The sequence below is a fragment of the Peromyscus eremicus genome, chromosome 8b (assembly GCF_949786415.1).
Source record: "Peromyscus eremicus chromosome 8b, PerEre_H2_v1, whole genome shotgun sequence".
Classification (NCBI taxonomy): domain Eukaryota; kingdom Metazoa; phylum Chordata; class Mammalia; order Rodentia; family Cricetidae; genus Peromyscus; species Peromyscus eremicus.
This window is the reverse complement of record NC_081424.1, coordinates 61,133,714-61,146,818: the sequence shown is the minus strand read 5'-3', so window position 1 is coordinate 61,146,818 and position 13,105 is coordinate 61,133,714. Positions and strand designations below refer to the sequence as shown.

Sequence of the window (13,105 nt, the reverse complement as noted above, 5' to 3'; positions counted from 1 at the left end):
TTGTTCCACATCTAGTATCTTGCTATGAGTGAGTACATACCATGTTTGTCTTTCTGAGTCTGGGATACCTCACTCAGGATGATTTTTTCTAGATCCATCCATTTGTCTGCAAACCTCATGATGTCATTGTTTTTCTCTGCTGAGTAGTATTCCATTGTGTATATGTACCGCATTTTGTTTATCCATTCTTCAGTTGAAGGGCATCTAGGTTGTTTCCATGTTCTGGCTATTACAAACAATGCTGATATGAACATAGCTGAACAAGTGCTTAACATCCCTAATCATCAGGGAAATGCAAATCAAAACAACTCTGAGATACCACCTTATGCCTGTCAGAATGGCTAAGATCAAAAACACTGAAGACACCTTATGCTGGAGAGGATGTGGAGCTAGGGGAACTCTCCTCCACTGCTGGTGGGAATGCAAGCTTGTACAACCACTTTGGAAATCAATATGGTGCTTTCTTAGAAAATTGGGAATCCATCTCCCCCAAGATCCAGCTATACCACTCTTGGGCATATACCCAAGGAATGCTCAACCACACCACAAGAGCCAGTGCCATTTTTGAGGCACTATGGCTCTCAGATGCGATTTCTACTCAGTGACAATATCACAGCATCATTTCCCTGTTGCTTTTGATTGTTAGCAGGCCTAGTGAATGCTTGCAACTTTTGTTATTGTTGTTAGTTTTTGAATTAATTCTTTAAGAATTTTGTAAAACATATTGATCATCTTCACCACCACCACCCCCAACTCTTCCCAGACCCACCCCTTCCTTACTCACCAAACTTTGTGTCCTTTTTTTTTAATCCATCAATTCCAATTTGTGTTGTGCCTAAACTTTTGTACGTCTGGCCTTCCACTGGAGTTTGGATGACCGCACCCTTAAAGAAAACCGACTCTCCCTCTCCCAGCAGCTATCAATTCCTAATAGCTCTTCATGCCTACCTATCCTCTCCATATTGAGATTTTGTCTGGCTTTAGCTTGCACAGGTCTTATGCATGCTGCCACATCTACCATGAGTTCATAGGTCAAGTGCCCTGCTATGTCTGGAAAACACTTTTCCTTGTATCATCTACCAACTCTGGCTCTACAGCTTTTCTGTTCCTTCTGAAATGACTCCTGAGCCTTGGAAGGAGGGGTGTGAAACAAATGTCCCATTCAGAGTTGATCATTTCATGGTCTTTGCACATTTACCAGTTATAGGTCTCTGTGTCAATCATCACCCCTTGAAGGAAGAAGTGAATGTGATGACGGTTGAGAGGTGCACTAATCTAAGGATAGGTCATTAGGAGTCAGTTTAACCCCATGGCCATTTATCACAACAATGATACTATGTTCTCCCCCAGAACCTATGACCTGTGTAGCCACAGATTGTTAGGCCTTATATTGGTGCCAGGTATGGGTTTCGATTTATGACTGGGCCTTAAATTCAATCAGGAAGTAGTTAGTTTACCCCCGTGATATCCATGCCGCTGCTGCGCCAGTGGGCATGTCCTGTCAGGCCCATCATCATTGTAACTTTCCAAATTTATAGCTAGATAAGATTTATGATCACTTCTTCCTTGGTAGCATACATAGCGCCTCCCAGTACTATGAGAGCTAGCCAGCATGGAAGAAACTTCCAGGTGTATACCCAATTGATTTCTTTATATTCTATGGCTCAAGTATGTGGTATCTTTATCAGTAGGGTCTTATCATCAATTTCTGAATGGTAAACAAGAACATTGGCAATGGCCTGGAATGTTTGGGGGTCTGTGGGACCCCAGTGGCCAACAACTCCCAAAATGGTAGCCATTCTGGACATTGGGCCTTTTGTTTGTCTATGGTGTCTAGTATGGGCTTGTCACTTCCTTATAGAGCAATTCCATTTAAATTCTTCTTCTATGTGATGTATACATTTTAAGAAGCTGCTACAATAGTAGGCTTCCATGTGTTTTTTCAAAGCTCTATAGTATCATTTATTCCTTGTATTCATTCCCTCCTCTACTCTTCTTTCCCGACCCCACACCCCATTTAACCTTCCCTTTCCATTACTGTCCTTTATATCTTTACCTCTCTATATCACTTCATTCTATCTCTGCTCCCTTGAAAGCTCCACACCATGGTCCCTTACCAATTTCATGACCTCCATTGATATTCCAGATGAAACAATATATCTAAAGAGTCAGAGATAGTATCTACAAATTAGAGAAAATGTGGAACATTTGTCTTTCTGGGTCTGGGTTACCTCACTCAGGATGGTTGTTTCCATCCCCATCTTTTACCTGTGGATTTCATAATCTTGTTTTTCTTAACAGATGAATAATATTCTATTGTATAGACATACTAAATTGTCATTATACATACGTCAGTTGATGGACACATAGGCTGTTATGAATAGAGCAATGTTGAACATGGGTGAGCAGGTGTATATATAGTAGGATATAGAGTCCTTTTGGTACAGAATGCTATTGTGGTAGATTCATTTCTAGCTTTTTGAGCAACTTCCACACAGATTTTCATGGTGCCCCACTTTGCACTCTGATAAGTGTTCTTTGGGCATTGGACAGATCTTTTGCACTTTTGTGAAAAATGCTCGAATGCGACACAAGAGGGCAGCAAAGTCATTTGACATAATTTTTCTGCTTGATGACTTTTTGCTCTTTTGGGGTCCAATTTCAGAGTGACATTCTACCTACAATTCTCTTCTGGCTTTCCGTTTTTATTCTGGTGGTTTTCTGGCCATATGCTCTGGTGATACTGATTCACTGACTTTCAATTGCAGCGTGCAGTTCCTGTGCTGAGACCAGCCTGGGTGGGAGGTTCCTGTTAGCTAGATTCTTGTCAAAGTTGTGGCTCCTTACTCTGCAGTCCTCACCACACAGCACTCTGGGGTGAAATGTGATGGTTCAGCAAGTCTTGGGTCACTGATACCCCGGTGCACGCCTGACACTGTGCAGTCTCCAGCTCCCCGTCTGCCGATTTCCACTCGTTCTCCCAGAGAAGAGCTGGCGATGATTTCTCTAAGCCTCTGCTTCTGTGAATCCTCAGGCTTTTGGGTTTCTCAGAATACTAGTAGCTATGGTTTCGAGTTTGCCCTGTAGAGATTGTAAGGGAAAGATGGGGTTAGGAGACAGCGTGCTCCGTGTTAGAAAGAGACTGGGGTAGGGACTGCAGAACCGAAAGCGTGAGTGGGCACTGAATGGCAGTCTCATCCACCTGTGGGGTCCCTAGCCGGTGCTGTCCACAGGTGTGCTGGCATCTGTGTAGACCAGCAGCCACTGGCCAGAGCAAGTCATGAGAGTATTTCCAAGCATCTTCAGTGAAGTCTTCTGTTTCTTCTCTTTAAAACCAAAGAAAAGGCTCTTTTAAATACTAGTAGAGCACCGTAGGGTCCACAGATCTCTGTACTCTCCTTTAGAACACTGCTTCTTACACTGTTGTGTTAGAACTCCCCCCAGCCTGGACACACAAAATCAGAACTTCATCTTTAAGAAACAAGAGATTTTAGAAAGGCCTCCTCTACAAGCCTCATTAATAGGCCTTTAGTGCAAGGCCATTTGACACTGGGCATGGTCCATCTGCCTCACAGCAAGAAACTGCCTCCCTTATTCCTTGAGAAGAGGCAGTTCTGGTACAGGCAAACATTCTCCTTGGTTCTCCCTTTATCCTGAATACTTAGGTCATGATGGAGCTGTGAACACTGTCTGCTGGAGCCATGACAAGAAATGGCTGCTGTCTACGGGCCGGGACCAGACACTGAGGGTGTGGTCAGTTCACAGGACAGAACTCATGCTGCTTTTGGTAATGTGTACATGAGCACATATGTCATGGTGGGTAGTGATGGCAGATAAACTGCTTAGTTGAACTGTGGACAGTCACAGCTGTCTGCGTCTGTGTAGGGGAGCCCAGCAATAGACAGAATGAGGAGCTGTTTCACCACAATTGAAACATCATGGTGGAACAGTTTCTTACATTCATTCACCCATGAAATGCATGCATATATAACACATGGTCACACACTCTTGGTGTGTGGTATGTACATGGACAAACACATTTAATATATATTTACATTTGTTATGGTATGAAAATGGCAAAAATACCCATAGTAAAATATGGATAACTTTACATGTTAGTTTATCATTATATCATAGAGGTCATAATGATGGACAAGAGGACGTTATGTGAAGGAGTAAAATGACTTGCTTAAGGAAATATATGTAAGGTTATTTGGAAATAGAATGAGAAAAGAGAGACAGAACACAAAAAAATCTCACTACTAAGATGGAAAGAAGAAGGGCGCTAAGAAACCCTACTTCTAATCATGAATTATGACCTAACCCAGCAGTGGTGAGCATTTAGAAAAGTCAGAGAGAGGCTGATTTTGGACATTTAGACTATAATATTTAAACTTAACAGCATGTGAAAGTTTGACCTTTTCCTGGGCTAGTGACCCAAGGATGCAATGCTCTCTGGTAATGCTGGGATGCACATGCTCAGTTCATCTTATGGCCCACATTCTACAGTGTCTGGATACTCAGTTGTGCCTCCATGAGTGGCTAGGCATTGAGTGCATTGTCAGCTGCCACAGTCAGATGTGCCACCTCACAACGCATCTCTGGAGAGGTCAGAAGGGCAGATGGGCTGGTTAGAGTCAGCACCCTGTAGGAAGTTCTCAGCAGCCCCAGAGCTATCAGTGCTGGTCTCTGGGCTGGGCCTGATTGGCCATGAGATACAAAGTCAGTAGTAGACACCTAGAGCTGTGTTCCAAATCATGTTCTCAATTTCAATACCAGTAATATTCTTGATATTCAGTGTTTCATTTGCCCTCATTTTCCAGTTTTCTGAGCCAGCTGTGTGACAGAAGCCTGTTATCTCGGATTAAGGAGGCCTAGGCAGGATGATCCTACAAATGAGTTTGAGGCCAGTTTGGGTTACATAGTAAGATCCTGTCTCAAAATTCCCTTATCCCCAAATTTTCAAATTTTTTCTTCTTAGAGTTTGTAAACAGGCAGAATTGAAAAGGCTCACTACAGTAAGTTTTGATGGTGGTCAGCAAGCAAAATCAGCACTATGAGTTGACTGTGACCAGGATGAGGACAGGAATGTGAGGAGGGGTGTTGGGAGAGACTGCGTGATAGTGTGTGGCAGTGCTCACAGCTGGTCTGCTTCACAGGGTCCAGAGTCCTTTCCCAAGCCAATAACATCTGCACAGTTCTACTACATGGATACTTTCATACTGTTGTCTTCTGGCTCTGAATTTTGGCTGCTAAAGTACCACATTGACCTCTGTAGGGATGACATACGAAGGTAGGTGGTCTCCCTCATGCTTCTAGCCCTCTTGATCCTGCCCCAAAGTGCCAGCCCCCTTTCTCACTCTGCTCCGCCTCTTCATTCTTAGAGACAGGCACTTTAAAAATTTAAATGATAAAAAATGGAAGATTCAGTTATTAGCATCTCAGTTCTCCTGCCTTTGTTTTTGAGATTTAACATCAAATCCCTCTTTGCTCTTACCCTTTTGTCCATTCACTTTTGCTCCTAACCATCTCTACAAGAGCAGGAGTTGGGGTAGTCTTAAAGTGAAGTTCTGAGGGCATGTCTGCCTCTACCTCTGTATCCCCCTTTTCTCTAATTATTTTAAGAGAATAACCATGGACAAATGGAAAGACGAATGTAAGGAGTGAGTGCTAAGTAGCTTCCATAATGTAGAAACATTGGGAAACTTAGTGCATAAACTTAGTGATATTCACATTCTGTAATTCAGTGCAACATTGATATGTTACTTAGAGGAATATCTAATAATAATGAGAGGTTTTTCATATTTAAAGTAAAAATTATTGTAGAATAAATATGGTTCATACTAAAATGTCTGGCAGAATATTCATCACAGTGCTCACTTATGCAAAAGGAGACTTTTTGTCTTCCTTCTGTATTTACCACCTTATATAATACAACATATTTTACTTTGTTATCAGTGGTAAGTTGTTAAACGCAGAGGTAAAAATGCATCCTGATGAGTGATTTATAGGTGCCTGTTGGAATTCATCAAATTTCTTGGATGTCAGCAACCATAATTTTGCTTAACTTATTTGTCATTATAGGCAGGGCACATCATCTCATCATAGCAGAGTAAAATGACCCAGAGTTAGAATGAGGAGCTACTAATTGCCTGCTGTATACCTTGAACTCATATGGGAGGCTGCACTGCAATGCCGGAACTATCTTGCATTTTTCGGGTCCAGTGTGGAATCTAACCCAATACATTTCTTTCACCCCACTCACCCCAACCCACCCAACACATCCCACTTTATCCTATCCTATCCTTCCCATCCCATCCCACCCATCCCACCCATTCTACCCATCCCATCCCATCGCATCCCACCCCACCCCACCCCATCCCACCCCATCCCATCCCATCCCATCCCATCCCATCCCATCCCATCCCACCCCACCCCATCCCACCCCATCCCATCCCATCCCACCCCATCCCATCCCATCCCACCCCATCCCATCCCATCCCATCCCACCCCATCCTACCCATCCAATCGTATCCTGCCCCATTCCATCCCATCCCATCCCACCCATCCTACCCATCCCACCCCATCCTACCCATCCCATCCTACCCATCCCATCCCATCCCATCCCACCCCATCCCACCCCATCCCATCCCATCCCATCCCATCCCATCCCATCCCATCCCACCCCATCCTACCCATCCAATCGTATCCTGCCCCATTCCATCCCATCCCATCCCACCCATCCTACCCATCCCACCCCATCCTACCCATCCCATCCTACCCATCCCATCCCATCCCACCCCATCCCACCCCACCCCATCCCATCCCATCCCATCCCATCCCATCCCATCCCATCCCATCCCACCCCATCCTACCCATCCAATCGTATCCTGCCCCATTCCATTCCATCCCATCCCACCCATCCTACCCATCCCACCCCATCCTACCCATCCCATCCTACCCATCCCATCCCATCCTACCCCATCTCATTCCATCCCACCCCATCCCACCATTTCTACCCCAACTCATCCCATCTCTAAACAGAAAGCACTGCCTGCTGTGATTAGCAGCCCCTGTCAGGAACACCAGAAGTTAAAGTAGGGTGAAGTGGGTTCCAACAAGGACTTCCAGTCATTGGTGAACTGCTCTGTGCCAGGCACCTTTGTCTCTAAGGTCACCAGTACTTATTTTTTCTGTGATCACCACTGTGGGCTCTAGTCTAGCCAGAATTTTACAAATGGTGTGAATTGACTTTTTCTTTTTCTTTATTTTTGCTCGCCAGTATTTACCTGGTTGGGCAGATGCAGGTTTAGAATAAATAATCGAAGCTACAGCTGAAGTGGTGGTAGTGAAAAGTGGGGGACGGGCTTCTAACGGGTATGCTTTTAATTCTGAAAGACGGTTGAGGGCGATGTCTGTGTTTATGCCTGCTCAATTATCTGTGTGGCCTTCTTTCAGATTCTTTTTTCTTCTACACACCTTTGCCTGGCCACCTTTCTAGAAAGTCTTCCCTCATCCTATTATTTTTTTAGTTTTAACACATTTTTCCAGATAAAGTGACTTAGTTCTCAGCCATCCTTCTGTGTAACTTAAGCATCATGGCCATCTGTGTGACTACCTACTGTCCTGTCTTTAAACATTTATTCTCAAGCCTCTCTCGAGACTTGACTACACTCTGTTTCTGTCTCTGTATGGTCACATCCCTTATGTCTCTTCAGGCTTGGGGCCTGCCCCTGTTGCTCTGAGACCTGTTCCAGAGTTTCTCAGCCTCGGATACAGTGCTCTTCCAGGCAACGCCCTCCACCACCTATTAGAGAACACAAGTGTCCTTATCCTGGACAGTGCAGCATCTGCCCTGGGCCAGGCCTACCTCTTCTATGCCACCAGTCAGACTCTTTTGACATTCTCTTTGCCTTGTCCTGGCCAAGCTGTGCTTGGACTGGGCTGAGATTACTTGCCGGGCTGGCCTACCAGTTATTTTCCCTTAGGAAATTATTTCCATGGTTAAGATCATGCATTTATTAAAGCAACACCCAACGATCATGTTACCCTTCTGAAAGTAATAAGGACTAATATTTAGGATGAGATATCAACATTGTGTAACTGGTTGAGTACCTATTAGGGAATATATAATTATTTTAGAATTAAGAGACAAACTTGCTTTCCCATAGTTAGGAATGAGTTATTTTGGGCTAGATAATATATACTGTTATTTCCATGAGGCATTCCTAGAGAAAAACACAACCCAGAATTTCTGATAGAAAGTTGAATTAATTTCCCAAAGGAAGATTAAGGTGGCTTATTCACACATTCCCTTAGTATTAAAACATATGCCTAAGCACTAAGAACCCTTTGTTTTCACTTTTATGTTTTAAATGTAGAATGTTTAATTGTAGTCAGAAGTAAAAACACTGGTCATCTCCCCCTTCTTTCTTCCAGGTATAAGCCAAAAAGCAGGCATAAGCCTATTTTCAGGCTCCCGTTGACCAGTGGGGCAGAAGTGACCACCCTGTCTGCAGTGAATGACTTTTATTCCCGTATCCTTCCTTCCAGTCTGTGGATGTGCCTTGCACTGAGCATTGCTTTCTGGTAAAGCCCTTTCTGGGCATTTGAGAAGCCCTAGGCGTCCTGCTGGGCACAAAGGACAGACAAATGGTTCTCCTTGTGGAATGTGGGATCTTTTGTAGTAATTGAAAGTAGAGTAATCTTATCTTAATAGTAAGAAGCACCTCTAAGGAAGAACAGTCTGGGTTCTGACATAGCAGGGCAAGTTCACAGGACTTGTCTATGTTTACTGAGTAATGCATAGTCATCTGGTGCATTTTCTTAATAAACCATCACACCTGCTGTAGGCATCCTTGGAAACTGTCACACCTGCTGTGGGCATCCTTGGAAACTGTCACACCTGCTGTGGGCATCCTTGGAAACTGTCACACCTGCTGTGGGCATCCTTGGAAACTGTCACACCTGCTGTGGGCATCCTTGGAAACTGTCACACCTGCTGTGGGCATCCTTGGATTACATGCACTGGGCTGGCAGAACTCAGCAGTTGCCATATGACAGAACATGATGTGGGTCCCCAACTTGTTCTGATGACCGGCCACACAGAGGGCTGTGCTCTGTCTTTTCGTCTTTATCTCACACTGTGTATTCCGGTTGCTGGTGGACGTCTCCACTGTGTCTTGTGCCATGCGCTGTTCCCCTCACTGCTGCCTCTTCTGCCCCTTCCCTGGCTAGGAGCCCTAGCTGGTGGAGTTGCCCTGAGTATTTTCTCTGGAACTCCAGAAATTCTTTACTAATTATGCATTTCTGAGTCGTGTGAGGTCCCCTTTTTTTTGGGGGGGGGGTTAATAAAGTGGTAGAACTGTGTGCCCATAGGTGAGACTGCTGAGAAGGTCCCTTGACTGACCTCCTGCAGACATCGTACTCACCGCTGGCCGGGACCGGACTGTGGAAGTTTTTGACCTCAATGTTGGCCACAGTGCTGCAGTGATAGCTGAAGTCCATTCACGGCCTGCCCATCAGATTTGTCAAAATAAAGTACGTTTGTAGATAGCAGAAATATTATTTAAAGATTCTGAGCTAAATGTATTTAACAGTTACAAATATATTACGATGCAAATTTTTAACTACTGTCAGATCCAATATTAGCTTTTTCTGATCATCAAACTATGTTAAACTTTCTTCTTTTGCTACAGACATCTTAAATTTATTTATTTATTTATTTATTTATTTATTTATTAGTATTTTAAAATTGTGTGTGTGTTTGTGTTTGTGTGTGTGTGTGTGTGTGTGTGTGTGTGTGTGTGTGTGTGCGTGTGCCAGTGTTCTTGGATGCCAGAGATGTTGGATTGTCCTGGATCTGGAGATAAAGGGGCTTATAGGCTGCCCAGTATGGGTGATTGGAACCAAACTTAGGTTCTCTAGAAGAGCAGTGTGTGGGCCATATCTCTCACCCCTGAAGATAAGATTGCATGGGACTTTTTGTTCTCTGTCTTTCATTAGTTGCAGATCCATGTAAATGTCTGTAACTAGCAATGCATTCTCACTTAAGCTGGGGTAGGTCTGGATGTATATGTGATGGTGGGAATGAATGGCAGTCATGTCCACTGCAGGCTGTGACAGTCTCTGATTCCCAGATTCCCCTTGCACTATTGGATACAATTATCCTCTTTGACACACTGTGGATTTTAGAGATGTTCTCAGATGTATTGAAAGGTAGAGCTAATAGTTTGATGGACCCATCCTCTCTTAGATAGGTTTCTATTACTGTTATAAAATATCTTGATCAAAAGCAGCTTGGAGAGAAAAGCATTTACTTCAGCTTACAGTTTACAGTCACATCATGGAGGGAAGCCAGGGCAGGAGCTCAAGAGAGGAACTTGAAGGCGGATACTGATACAGAGCTGCTTACTGGTCTGCTCTCCCTTGCTCAGCCTACTTTCTTATGCAACATAGACAATCCCTGTCTAGGGGTGGCACCACCCACCGTGGCTGGGCCTTCCCACATTAATCATTAATCAAGAAAATGCCCTACAGACTTGCCTACAGGCCATCGGATGCAGGCATTTTTTAACTGAGGTCCCTCTTTCCAGATAACTCTAGTTTGTGGCAAGTTGATAAAACAACAAAACAACCAACTAGGACAGCACCAAAGTGACTCATTACCTAAAGCCATCTAAGACTTATGGAAAAAGCTGACTTTAAAAAGATCTGTGTATGTGTGTGTTATACATGTCCATGTTTGTGTGTGAGTGTGTACATGACCATGACACACATGTGGAGAGAATGAAAACTTTGAGTGGCAGTCCTTGCCTTCCACCTCACTTGGGGCAGGGTCTCTCAGGTGGTGAAGCTTGCAGGGCAGGCGGTTTTACCCACTGACCCATCTCCCCGGCTCCTGTGCGAGTTGGTTTGCTTTTTTAAAAAAAACTAAAGATGTGATTTTATTTTTGAGGCAGTCTCTCACTAAGTAGCTCAAGCTTGCCTGGAACTTGCAGTCTTTCAGTGCTAGGGTTGGGATACATCCCCGTGAGTTACTGTCAAAAGGCCTCAGCCTCTGAATGGGTGAGACAGTTGATTGGCCTGATCTGTTTGGGAGGCATCCAGGCAGTGGGACCGGGTCCTGTGCTCATTGCATGAGTTGGCTGTTTGAAACCTGGGGCCTATGCAGGATCACTTGGCTCAGCCTGGGAGGAAGGGACTGGACCTACCTGGACTGAGTCTACCAGGTTGATCTCAGTCCTCGGGGAAGGCTTTGCCCTGGAGGAGATGGGAATGGGGGGCAGGCTGGGGGGAAGATGAGGGGGGTGGGAAGGGGGAGAACAAGGGAATCCGTGGCTGATATGTAGAACTGAATTGTATTGCAAAATAAAAATAAAAAGAGAGAGAGAAAAAAAAAAAAGGCTTCAGAGGCCCCCATCACCCAGGCTGTTGCCATTGTTTTTGGCTTTCCACCATAGCTAGATGGTGACTCACTGCTGCAGACACTACACACTGTGGTTGTAGGACATTGATAAATCAAGCTAGAACTATATTGAAAGCTAACTTCCTGCTGGCTATCAATTGTAGTAAGGTGCTCTGCAGGCCACCTATCCAGTAGTGGAGCCTGCATGTTATAATGCTAATTTACTGGGTAAGAGTGTAAACATGTATTCATGCATGTTTGTGAATACGTGCATGTTTTTACACTGCTTATTAATTTAAAATATCTGTAAGTAGGTACTCTGATTGCTATTTTCAATGTATATCTAGGTACAAAGCAAGGTCCTTGTGCCTGAGTAAGTCCTACTCTCACCACAAGAATGTGTAACCACAGACTCAATCTCCATCTGATTGTACATGTGGACAAAGGGTAGAGAAAGTAGGGTGGTACCAGGAGCATGTTCATGGGAACAGAGAGCAGGAAGTGGAGATTGGTTGCTGTGGTAGTTTGAATGTAATTGGCCCCCCCCCTAAGCTCATAGGGAATGGTGCTATTAGGAGGTGTGGCCTTGTTGGAGGAACTGTGTTAGTGAGGGAGTGGGCTCTGAGGTCTCCTTTGTTCAAGCTTCACTCAGTGTGACACTCAGACCACTTTCTGTAGCCTGTGGGTCAAGATGTAGGACTCTCAGCTCCTTCTCTAGCACCATGTCTGCCTGCATGCCACCATGTCCTGCCATGGCAATAATGGACTAAACATCTGAAAACGTAAGCCACCCCAGTTAAATGTTTTTCCTTCATAAGAGTTACCATGGTCATGGTGTCTCTTCACAGCAATAGAAACCCTAACTAAGACAGAAGTTGGTACCAGGGACTAGGGGATTGCTGTCATAGGCCTGACTATGCTTTTGTTTGAAGCCCATGAGACTATGGATTAGAAAATCAGTTGAATGCTCTAAGTGTGCTGCTTAATGGGCCAGACTAATAGGAGAATGGAAGACAGTGGTACTAAGTGTGATTTGATGAACTACGAGGGCCTGGCTCAAGAGATTTCAGAGGAGAAGAATATTAATATGTGGCCCAGAGGTCATTGTGATATTTTGGTGAAAATGTGGCTGCTTTTGGCCCTTGACCAAAGAATCTGCCTGTAACCATAAGTTTTCTCAGGTCCCGCCCAGCCCTGTGGTCTCTCAGCCACTTATAAAATAATCATTCAGAGGCTTAATATTAATTATCAACTGTATGGCCTATGGCAGGCTTCTTGCTAGCTAGCTCTTATAACTTAACCCATTTCTATTAATCTATAAGTTGCTACTTGGCCATGGCATTACCAATCTTGCTGCTCCTTTGGTGACAGCTAGCGGCTCTCTTACCTCTCCTTTCTTCCTATCTGCTTGGATTTCCTGCCTGCCTCTAAGCTGCCTTGCCATAGGCCAAGGCAGCTTATTTATCAACCAATCAGAGCAACACATATTTACAGCACACAGAAAGACATCCCACAGCATCTGCCTGAGACGAAAGTGAAGAGATTTGGATTATTTCTAATTCCATTGGCAGAGGAAATCTCAAAACAGCCTAGAATAGGCTCTGTCATGTGGTTACTAGTGCTCATACTTATAAAGAGTTATAATGAAAAGGAGGAAGCTGAACAAGGAAAAATATAAAATATACATTTTGAGGAGGA

The 13,105-nt window shown here is 44.2% G+C and overlaps 1 protein-coding gene across 1 annotated transcript in view; it reads left to right on the top strand.

The window, feature by feature from the left end:
* Positions 1–13,105, top strand: part of Wdr27 (WD repeat domain 27) — a 69,171-nt gene that overhangs the window by 45,830 nt on the left and 10,236 nt on the right. The window contains exons 18-21 of the mRNA XM_059272914.1: positions 3,666–3,787; positions 5,160–5,293; positions 8,440–8,537; positions 9,419–9,540. Coding sequence (XP_059128897.1) covers positions 3,666–3,787; positions 5,160–5,293; positions 8,440–8,537; positions 9,419–9,540 — 476 coding nt within the window. The remainder of the gene's footprint in view (positions 1–3,665; positions 3,788–5,159; positions 5,294–8,439; positions 8,538–9,418; positions 9,541–13,105) is intronic.